Genomic DNA, 12,308 nt, shown 5'->3' with positions numbered 1-12,308 from the left:
TTCCATGGATGCAACATGGGAGAAACTTCACAGTTGCTTCATAGGCTGAGGATTCTTGAGGAAGGAGGGTGTAAGACGCTGGAGACAGGATTCTAAGTCACCTGACAGGTCAGAGAGGTGGGAGAAATGTTTGCCTTATCACAAAACTCAGTGGCTTTCCTAGAAACACGCTGGGGTTAGCAGATCTCATATTTCCCAGGATCATTTGGCAATGGGTTCAGTGTTGGTCAGGACGGCCTTGAGTCCTTGGGTGCTGAACGCATTTCCCCAGGCTTTCCAGGCGTTCCCTGCCTTGTGATTTATATCTTTTGTGCCTGTGCATCTATCATTGTCACTGTATTGTGGGACTCAGCCATAATTGCTCTGCTCCTGTACCCACCTACCACAGAAATGTGTCCACTCAGCCAGATGTCTCTTCCTGTCCTGCCGGCCTCCTAATGGCTCATCAATAATGCAGGATAATGTAAGGCATAGGCCCTACAGGGAGGGGGGGAGGGCTGGGGGGGGGGGGGGTGAAGGGCGTAGGAAGAGAAATGCTTTAATTCTCACTTACAGAAAGCGTGAACTGGTTTGCTTAGGGGCAATAATTCGAAGTGCCCACATTGCTGCAAACTCCGTAAGTACTTCTAATGGTTGGATTTGCAGCAATAATTAAAGCAACACTGCTCCAGTGTTTTTGGCTTGATTATTGCCGAATGAAAAATTACCTGCACAGATTTGTATCTGCTTTCTCCGTGGCTAATGTTTTGCAACAAACCTTGCCGATAGTTCCAGTCTCTTCCCTGTCCCATCCTCCGGGAACACTTCTGCAGTACGTGGATAAAAGAGGGTGTATTGTTGAGAAACACTTGTTTGTTTGTTTTTTTAACCCATATACAGGGTGGACAATAATCAAAGAGCCTGTTTCTGTGGGTAAAACACTCTTTTACCTCAGGAGGTACTTTGAGTATTGCTCTCCCTCTGTTTAAAGTGGACTGGGTTTTCAAAGATCCCAGGATGCTCAGTCTTCATGCTGAAAACTCCCTCATTTAGATGTATAAAATTTAGACATCATAAAGAGTTCATTTCCAAAATGTGGGATACCGACAGGGTAATTTTAAAAGGAACACGCATGCACCCGTAAACGCACGTATTGGCCCGCGATTGGAGAGACGCTGCAATTTTAAATTGTGCTCGCAAGTACACGCGTATCACTTAATACCCCTCCCGTGCGCATTTCCGCTAGGGCTTCAGTAGCTTTCATATTTATATGCAGGCGGATTTCAAAACGTGCTCGCGGGAGGGAAAAGACAGTTTTTCCAAGTAACCCACCAGTTTGCCCAGTTCATATCGAGGTCTTTTCTTCAAGACCCTTCTGGTTCTTCATCCTGCAAGACCCTCCCCACTTGACCCCGAACCTTCGCACTGTGCTAAAGGCCTTCAAACGCGAGACCTCATCAGGACCGGAAGTAAAGCTACGCAGCTAGCAAGGCGACGCGCGCCATGGTCGGTATTTTTTAAATGCCGATTTCCGTGCGTAAGTCTTGGCCCCGCCCCGGAATGCCCAGGCCCCGCCCCTTTTCTGCCCCCCTTCCTTTCGACGCATGCACGGGTGCATACGCGTGTACTTCGCAGATTTTTAAAAAGCACGCTGCTAGGGCGAGGCATGCATATGCGCACATGCGGCTGTTTTTGCGCGAGCAATGCTTTTAAAATTGACCCATTACAATATGTACGGGAAGGGCAATTTTCAGAGTGGTCTAGCTGTGTTGAAATGGATTAATATCTCAAAAAGAATAAAGTCAGAATAGAAGCAATCCAGAGACTGGCAACCAAAATGATGTGGGATCTGCATTCAGCACCAAAAACCATGAGATAAGACCTGAGGCCTAAATATGCATAACCTAGAAGAGTTACGCCTCTTAAAGAGGCAGTAGTTAGAGGGTCCGGAATCACTGCCAGTCAATGACCCCCTCATGCGTTTATGGAGGCTCACTTGAATGAGTGATTCTGATGCCTGAAGCGAGGGGATAAGATGATGCCCCACCCCTCAAGCAATGGCACAGGTCAAGTCAGTGAGAGGGTCAAGGGGGAGGTCTCTTTGGAGTCTGACCCTTTGGGTGATTTAAAATGCTGCAGGGAGAAAGCAGAGGTCAGAGTTCCCAGAGGCATGGCAGATAGATAGACTGTCAGTGATAATATTTATAGGAAGCTGGCAAACCTGCCACACTCCCAGGAGCCCTACCACCTATCTCCCATGTTTCTCCAGGAGAAATAAGAGATAGGTGAATGATTAGGCACACTAAGCAAACTTTACAGCTTTGAGTCCCTACTACACATAATTAAAAGCAGTGCATTTATAATAACAAATTTTAACTGAAAACGAACACTCATAGTCTTCTGAAGTAAAAATATGCATATTATTTTATATGTGGTGCTGTGGTGACAACCAGAAAACCCTGCAAAAAAGACACTTGGAACTCATATGGCAGGGGTAGCCAACTCTGGTCTTCAAGAGCCACAAACAGGCCAGGTTTTCAGGATATCCACAATGAATATGCATGAGATAGATTTGCATGCTCTGCCTCCATTGTATGCAGATCTCTCATTCATTATGGATATCATGACAACCCGACCTGTTTGTGGCTCTCGAGGACCAGAATTGGCCAACCCTGCCATATAGTATTAGGCCTATTATAAAGTCTGTTTGAATTGGTTTGGACCTCAGAAGGCCATGAGTAAATAATTACAATATAGTAAATCTCCCATACCAAGACAGCACTAAATGCAAACACTCAAACAGTAATAACCCTACCTATGAAACGGCAACACTACAAATATTATACCAGGCCTAAAACGCCAAGGCACTTCCAAATAGGACAGAATAAGCCAGGGAGCTATAGAACCCTACACAGAAACTACATGCTAGCAGAGTCAATATCAGAGGGGAAAAAGTGAAACCAAATCTGGGCATTTTACCTAAAAGATCTCCATTTCTTTACAACCTTCCCATCTTCCCTTTAGAACCAGCCACTTTTTCTCCTAGCTTGTTAAGTGAGAAGAAATGTTGGCTGGTTTTGTTCTCCTTTTTCCTAACCCCCCCCCCCCCCCCCCCCCCCCCCCCCCCCCCGGTACTATTTGTGAACATATTCAAGATCAGCTGTTGTGAACAAGCTTGGCCATAAAAGCTCATCTCTATAATTCTTGTTTGTCTCTCTTCAATCATACATGCAGAACACAGACAGTCTGACCACCAAATACAGAGTAAAGTATAAACAGAAATGCACAAACAAAAACTGAACTGGAAACCGCAAAAATCCAAACTCTGTATACATTGCAACAATGGAAAAACAGAAACACCATCATTCATCATAAAACATCATAAAAAAATCATGAAATGTAACACAATAACCATAATAGTAAAACTAGACTAATAGAATAAATATTTCAAAACAGCTGAGAAACAGGTCATCGAATAATTAAATAAAAAAAAATGTTAAGTTCTCAAAAACCAATAAAATATTTCAAACCAACAGACACATCAAATAATGCCCATCAGTTAAATCTAATATGAATTTTTAAAATCTCTCGTTCTCCATACTTGTGATCTTTTGATTTTCAGTCACCATAAGATTGTCATGGATTGGGGGAGGGGGCCACACAAACTTTATCTTGATTCACACACACACAGCAAAACTTGCAAACTCCCTCTCACATACATACATCGATGCTCTTACATACACAAGCTCTCTCTCTCTCACACACACTCACATACGCACAAAGCCTCTCACGCACACCACACATACTCACACATGCACAAAGGCTCTCTCACACATTCACATACTTTCTTCTGGCTGTGCTGGCCAGTGCTGTCCTGCTTCTTTTGGCTCTGGCGATTACTCCTCCTTCTTCCTAATGGCATAAACCCATCTGACCAGGGCTGGTAGGAGGCATTAGGCTCCCGCTCTATTTCCTATCATTTTCCCCTCTTTTCTTTTTTCTTTTTTAACTCTTTATTTATGGTTTTTATACAGTTAACAAGCATATACTTGACAAGTAATGATATACAGAGAAAGGAAAAGCAAATTAAAAAGAATACACTGATAATTTCAATAGATATTAATCATAATTAACACCTATAAACATTAATTCGCTGTTTTGTCCTGTCAGACCACATTATGAGGAGGATCCAATAAATATGAAGGAAATATATGACAATTTATCAACAAAAATAGATACACCACATACTGCTAGTGTTACTTAACTTTCCTATGGTCGGAACAGATTACTCAGAGCTTGTTCTAGCTATTTGAGAGTCTGGGTTGACTTTGCTATTTAAAAAGGAATTTAACTGTATAGGGTCAAAGTAAACATATTTAATCCCATCATGCTTAATAACACATTTGCATGGAAAATACAACCAAAAAGAGGCACCCAAACTAATTGGGAATTATTAGAAAGGGAATGGTGAATAAAACGGAAAATGTCATAATGCCCCTGTATCGCTCCATGGTGAGACCACACCTTCAATACTGTGTACAATTCTGGTCGCTGCATCTCAAAAAAGATATAGTTGCGATGGAGAAGGTACAGAGAAGGGCTACCAAAATGATAAAGGGAATGGAACAGCTCCCCTATGAGGAAAGACTAAAGAGGTTAGGACTTTTCAGCTTGGAGAAGAGATGGCTGAGGGGGGATATGATAGAGGTGTTTAAAATCATGAGAGGTCTAGAACGGGTAGATATGAATCGATTTTTTACTCTTTCGGATAATAGAAGGACTAAGGGACACTCCATGAAGTTAGCATGTGGCACATTTAAAACTAATCGGAGAAAGTTCTTTTTCACTCAACACACAATTAAACTGTGGAATTTGTTGCCAGAAGATGTGGTTAGTGCAGTTAGTATAGCTGTGTTTAAAAAAGGATTGGATAAGTTCTTGGAGGAGAAGTCCATTACCTGCTATTAATTACGTTGACTTAGATAATAACCACCGCTATTACTAGCAACAGTAGCATGAAATAGACTTAGTTTTTGGGTACTTGCCAGGTTCTTATGGCCTGGATTGGCCACTGTTGGAAACAGAATGCTGTGCTTGATGGACCCTTGGTCTGACCCAGTATGGCATGTTCTTATGTTCTTAATTACTGCCAGGCGCATCAAAAGGAAACGCTTTCTTTTTGCCTGTGTTATTTTAGCAACATCTGGAAATATACACATTTTTTTCCCATAAAAATTGCGTCTCTATTCCTGAAAAACATTTTAAGGACAAACTCCCTATCTGAGTCCAAGGCTATCATAGTTGAAGTTTTTACCTCTTCTTCCATAGAGGATTCCAGTGACGAAGATTGGTGAGATGTATCTAATATCAGAGATACTGCCGGTCTTACATTCGGTTGTACAGTTGACTTTACTGGTAAATAATAAGCTTTAGAAATTGGTGGACTCATTTCTACTTTTGTCAAAAGAGTTTCAAGAAAATATTTAAGGAGCATCTCTGTCGGTGTGACAAACTTTTTCTTAGGAAAGTTCAAAATCCTAAGGTTACAGCGACGAACACTGTTTTCCAGATTTTCCAATTTATTTTGTAAAAATGAATGGCCAGTTACGACTGCATCCACAGATTTTTGCATTTCTTTAATTTCTTGAGCCTCTTTTTGACCTTTTATTTCCAGAATTTGAGATTTAACCTAATTTCCTTGACTAGTTAGTTCTTGTTCTTGAATTACAAAACAAGAGAACTGAGCCGTTAAATTAGCAATTGCTTCCCATATATTTTCTAAGGTAATTTGTGAAGGCTTCACAAGATTACCAAAAGTTACCTCTGATTCAGGCTTTAGAGATGATCCTTCCACAATCAATGCAATATCAAGCCCAGCATTCTTTCCGTTAGCTGGCCAGCTAACTGCTCCAACGGCAAGCCCATCCATCACGGCTCCACCAGATGCTGAGGCAGCCAACTGCCTATGATCTTCACTGCGTGACAGGAATAGGCTGATCACGTCAGCATTCTCCACAGGGGGGGGGGCAGGTTGAGGAGGGGCCCGACTCGGCTCTGGTGATAGAGATGATTCAAGGTCCAGACCAGGCTGCGTTGGAACACCATCCGCCTCTCTGTCCAAGGACTTCATTTCGGAGCTGCTGTTGGGATTCCGGACGATATGTTGGTCCATTAGGGCCAGTAACAGGCAACATTTCACTTAATTTGGGGTAAGTTCTTGCCTTATCCTTCCTTTTTCCCATAGTAATTTAAGGAAACTTCTTAGCAATAGCAATTCAGTTTTTGAACTGAGAAAAGACCGGATCTCCTGACACTAACGTGCGGCCATCTTGGAATCCTGATCTCCTCTTTTCTTCTCACTTCCACCCCCTTCCCTTCCATCCCCTCTCAATTACCCCACTTTTGCTTTCCCTCTCATATATCCCTTTCTGTCTCACTCTCCCTTTTCACTCAACCCTTCCCCTTTCCATTTGCTCCATTCTCAGTCACCCCCATTCTAACTCACCTACTTTCTTCATTCACATTCACCCCTTCCCTCCCATCCCTTCTCTCTCACCACTTTCCCTTCTCTGCCATCCCCTCTCATTCACTCACCTCCTTCTTTTCCCTTTTCTTCCCTCCCTTGTCACTCACCCCTTCCTTTCTCTCACCTTCCCTTTCACTCATTTACCCTTTCCCTTTCCCTTCCCATTCCTCCTCAGCCTTTTCACTCACCCCTTCACCACTTACTCACTCATTTATTTTCTCCCTTTTCACTTTCTTCCATTTCATTCTTTCACTCACCTCTTCTCTTTCCTCACACCTCTCCCTACTTGATCTTATTTTTCTTCCTGGCTGTGAGACATGGGATCCCCACCAACAGTTCATCAACCAGCACTGCCAAGGGATTGTCTTCCTGCCCACAAGGCCTGGTATCTCTACAGGCAGTCCATCATCCAGAGCCACAGGTCATCTTCCCACCTGCAAGCCTGGAAACACCTGCGGCTTGTCATCATCCTGCATGGTCGCAAGGTTTTCTTCCCACTCTCTAGGTCTAGGATCCTGGAGGGGAGCATCATCATCCCTCAGCATTGCCTCCACCGCTGGGGTCTTCTTTCTACTCACAGAGTAGGGGAACCCTGTGAACATGTCATCATCCCATGCTGCCCGCATCATTAATGTGGGTGTAGGGTGAGGCAGGCCACCACTAGGGGTGTGCATTCATTTTCGCCGTATTGGCGATCCGCAACGTATATTGTACTATTTGTAGTATTCGTGGGGAAGCGAAATGTATCGCGATTCCCCACGAATACACGAATCTTCCCCCGAATTATACGGCCACCTAAATAAAAATTTAAACAAACCCCCCACCCTCCTGAACCCCCCCAAGACTTACCAAAACTCCCTGGTGGTCCAGCGAGGGGACCGGGAACCATCCCCTGCACTCACAGCCTCAGTGCCGGTTTCATCATGGCGCCGATAGCCTTTGTCACAGGGGCTACCGGTGCCATTGGTCAACCCCTGTCACATGGCCATCGGCGCCATCTTGTGCTCCTACCATGTGACAGGGGCTGACCAATGGCACCGGTAGCCCCTGTGACATAGTATGGGCAAAGGCTATCGGCGCCATTTTGAGTACTGGCATTGGATGGCCGGAGTGCAGGAGGTCGCTCCGGGACCCCCGTTGGACCCCCAGGGACTTTTGGCCAGCTTGGGGGGGCCTCTTGACCCCCACAAGACTTGCCAAAAGTCCAGCGGGGGTCCGGGAGCAACCTCTTGCATGCCAGCCGTCTGATGCCAGTACTCAAAATGGCGCCGATCGCCTTTGCCCTCACTATGTCACAGGTACCGAGGTCGGCCCCTGTGACATAGTGAGGGCAAAGGCGATCGGCGCCATTTTGAATACTGGCAGCAGATCGTCTTTGCCCTCACTATGTCACAGGTACCGACGGTCGGCCTCTGTGACATAGTGAGGAAATTAGCAATAATCAAATCTATCTTTAAAAAAGACAACCTGGACTCAGATATTCTTAACAATTATTGACCTATCTCTAATCTATCTTTTCTAGCAAAATTGCTTGAGAAAGTTGTAGAAAAACAACTGACCAAACATCTAGACAACAATAATATACTATTCCCATCACAGTTTGGATTTAGAAAACACTTCAACACTGAAGCCCTTCTTTTCGCATTAACCAATACAGTGCTAAGAGGCTTTGATATTGGGCAAAGCTATCTACTGGTCCTTTTAGATCTATCTGCTGCCTTCGACACAGTAAACCATTCTAGTCTTCTTGACCGCTTAACAGAAATCGGGCTCGCAACACACTTCAATGGTTCTCGTCCTACCTTTCGAATCATAGTTTTCAGGTAAAAATCTACAACTCCATTTCGGATAAAATCAATCTTAAAACTGGTGTTCCACAGGGCTTCTCACTCTCTGCCACATTATTTAACATTTAATGCTTCCCCTCTGTCATCTACTTGTTGGTCTCAGTCTCACCCATTACATCTACGCTAATGATATACAGATATTAATTCCAATACACAACTCTCTTGATGCAACCTATAAAAAAAATTTCCATGTATTTATCAATCATCAAACAGTTTCTGACACATATGAGACTCATATTAAATGTTGATAAAACAGAAATTATAATGCTGGACAGAAAAATTAACTTTACATCCTTGCCACCATTGAAACTTGAAAATTAACAAACTGAAATTTTCCCTGTCACACGTGCATGTGACCTCAGAATAATTATAGACAGCGAATTGAACCTTAAAACTCATATCTCATCCAAAATTAAAGAGGGTTATCATAAACTTTTAACACTGAGATGACTAAAGCCTCTTCTAAATACTTCCGATTTTAGAACAGTACTTCATCTGCTGATATTCGCTAACGCAGACTACTGTAATTCGCTTTTATTTGGCCTTCCTCTATCTACAATTCGCCCCCTACAGATTTTACAGAATTCAGAAGCTAGAATTCAAACTGGCACTAAGAAACAGGAACACATCACCCTAATTTTAATATCCTTGCATTGGCTGCCTGTAAAGTTTCGAATCGAGTATAAGGTTTTATGCATTTTACACAAGATCATCCATGAGGATCAGACTGACTGGCTAAATGCAGCTATAAAACTTCACACACCCCAATGAAACCTACAATCTGCAAACAAAGGCTTATTAACGATCCCCGCTGTTCGATCTGCACATCTCTGTCAAGTAAGAGATCGTGCGATTTCATTAGTGGCCCTAAAGATATGGAATTCTCTCCCAGCAGAAATACGATTACAACTGAGTTTAAAAATCTTTAAAAAGGAAGTTAAGACCTGGCTATTTATAAAGGCATACCAAGACCCCAAATAACACTCTACGTACCCTATCACGTCTACTTTACCCTGTCTTATCTTCTTAGGGTATGTTTCTAATGATGTAATTCTTTTACTATGTTTTTACTATTTTATTTATTATTACTGACTACTACTACTTTTATTATTCTTTTATCTATTATGCATTATATTTATGTTCTTACGTATTGTATATTTCTTTTACCATGTTGTAAACAGTTGTGATGGTCCCATTGAACAACAGTATACAAAATCAGCTAATAAATAAATAAATACTAGGCAAGGGCAGGAGGTCACAGACAGTGCATTAAGAGAGGCTGAGGGGCAGATTTTCAAAGGTTTACACGCGTAACCCCGAAAACCTGCTCCTGTGCACGCCGAGCCTATTTTGCATAGGCTCGGCGATGCGTGCAAGCCCCAGGTCGTGTGTATGTCCCGGTGCTTTGCAAAAGGGGCGGGAAGGGGGCAGGGACGGGGGAGGGGTGGCATTATGGGGGCGGTCCCGAGTCCTCCGGCATAGCGGCCGTGCCAGGGGATGGCGCGCCAGAGCCAGGCATAACTCCTGAAATAAAGTTAGGGGGGGATTTAGGTAGGGCTGGGGGGTGGGTTAGATAGGGGAAGGTGAGGGGGAGCGGAAGGAAAGTTCCCTCCAAGGTCGCTCCAATTTCGGAGCGGCCTCGGAGGGAACGGGGAAAGCCATTGGGGCTCCCCTAGGGCTCGGCGCGCACAAGGTGCACAAGCGCGCATGTTATAAAATCGGGCGTACATTTGTGCACGCCGGGTAGCGCGCACAAATGTAGGCCACGCGCACTGGTTATATAATCTGCCCCTGAGAATGTAGGAGATGGAGGTTTCTGTAGTACCAGCATGATTGCTTTTCTTAGAATGGAGAGGGTTGGGGTTAATTATACTGCTAGGCTTGCTTTGACCCTTTAGTGAGAGGGACTGAGAAATCAGAGCATGGCGGTCTCTGTAGTAACAGCAGGAGACACTTTTCATAGGCTGGGGATCACTATCACTGCATTGAGAAAGACTGAGAGTGCAGAGGAGTGAGATCGCTGTGATACCAGCAAGGGTTGCTCTCAGCAGGCTGGGGGTAGGCAAGGAATGTCACTGGTGAGATAGGTGACCAGACTGTGAGAAACGAGCACTCCATATAACGTTTGAAGTATGAATGGCACATCACATCTCTTATGCTCCCAAAGCATTTAATAGCTGTAAGGGGATAAGTACTTCAGTCTTTATAAATATATGTAGACAGAGGAAGCCACATCTCTGCTAGCAATATTATCTGCCCTATTCTGTTTCAATAGAAAAGCATTTTTTGCTGAATAATTAATCTTGCTTCCTAAAATATCTTAGCATAATGCCCTCTGCATGTTCAGAGTGCAAGGGAAAAATTGCTGGAACTTTCCCAGCTGACAACACTACTGAAGGCACAGCCTTGCTTTATGCTCTCTCTGTCCAGCAGCTGAGGGGCACGTCTAGTCTGGATGCTTTCAGTCTTAGGGCTGAGACACTTCCATTCTGAATGCTCTCAGTCCTAGGGCTCTCTCAAACCTGGGACACGTCCATACTGGATGCTTTCAATCGCAGGCTCTCTCATACGCCAGACACCTCCATTTGGCTGTAGTACAGGAGAAAGCTGTAAATAGCACTGGACCCTCATGGGGCTGGAGTACTTCTGGGGAATGTTCTGGGGAATGTGGGTCCTCCACACTTGACTGTAGTGGGGAGCCCTGAAGGATCAACCATAGGAGGTTGGCCCTTCAGGGCTCCCCAGTACTACAGTAGTCCTTGCCCCCAGCCACATCACTTAATGTCAGCATGGGGGTAAAGCCACACGTGCCAGCGTTCCGGGGTCCCACGACAGCTAATTTATACAGGGCCCCGCTTCCCACTAAGGTCAGTCCTGCCCTCACAAATGACTGTAGTGCTGAGGAGTTCAACCCTGCCATCTGCAGAGAGGCTCCTGCCGCTGGGCTTCTCTCTTTCTGCACTCAGCCAGTTCCCTTGGATCCTTTCTAAACTGGGCTCCGTAGCTTTAACAAATTTGAATTCATTGCCAACTGAAAATGATCAAATTCAGGGGCTGTGCTGGTTGGAACATTTCCATGTAGATAGCACACAAAATGGAGGACGGCTTTAGGAGCAAATGCAAATGATATAATTCCCCTGGTAGTTAACCAGTTTTGATGAAACTCTCGCTCTGTGCTAACCACTGATTAGTACAGCAATCATGAATTTTAGCTCTGTTACCCAGACTCCCACACTGTGGCAGTGATGCTAAGATTTTATATAAATTGGTACTAGAAGGAGATTGTTTCCAGGGCGCCTAACTTGGAGATTTCCCTTTAATTTCTTACCACCCGTCCATCCTTCCTCTCTTTGCTGGACCTGCCTCTTAGCCTGTTTTTTGTTTTTTTTCTGAATTCTAGGCTCAACGTATTCAGACACCCTGAGCCACACGGAGCCATGCAAGCCATGCACGGTGTGCTCGGGCCTGAAGCGCATGGTGACGCCCTGCGTGGACACAGACGACGCGGAATGCGGCTGCACCTATGGATATTACCTGAGCAAGAACAGTAACGAGTGTGAGCCCTGCCGGAGCTGCAACCTGGGCTTTGGGATGATGTTACCCTGTAAGAACGAGCAGGACACGGTGTGTGAGTCGTGCCCCCCGGGCACCTTTTCTGACATGGACAACATCATTGACCCCTGCATGCCCTGCAAGTTCTGCGAAGAAGGCGAGACCCTGCTGGAAGAATGCACGCCCGTCTCTGACACCATCTGCTCCAGTGAGTCCTTCATGTAGTGAGAGGGTCTGGGCTCTAAGAGTGCGCCGCTTCTTTGGGGGAGTGGGAAGGGGGTCCCTGATGCTATGGGACAGAGAAGGGGGCTCTTCAGGTCTGTGGGAGCAGAGTTTCTCAGTTCTATGTTGTATTCAGTATTATTTCATTGTACTATTTATTTATTTATTTATTTTAGTTGATA

The 12,308-nt window shown here is 44.6% G+C and overlaps 1 protein-coding gene across 1 annotated transcript in view; it reads left to right on the top strand.

Annotated features, from left to right (window-relative positions):
- Positions 1–12,308, top strand: part of NGFR (nerve growth factor receptor) — a 73,907-nt gene that overhangs the window by 24,493 nt on the left and 37,106 nt on the right. Inside the window, exon 3 of the mRNA XM_029573892.1 lies at positions 11,753–12,112. Within this exon, the coding sequence (XP_029429752.1) occupies positions 11,753–12,112 (360 nt within the window). The remainder of the gene's footprint in view (positions 1–11,752; positions 12,113–12,308) is intronic.

This window comes from Rhinatrema bivittatum, chromosome 12 (genome assembly GCF_901001135.1).
Source record: "Rhinatrema bivittatum chromosome 12, aRhiBiv1.1, whole genome shotgun sequence".
Classification (NCBI taxonomy): Eukaryota; Metazoa; Chordata; class Amphibia; order Gymnophiona; family Rhinatrematidae; genus Rhinatrema; species Rhinatrema bivittatum.
Note: the sequence above shows the minus strand (reverse complement) of the source record. Positions and strands in the feature narration are given on the sequence as shown.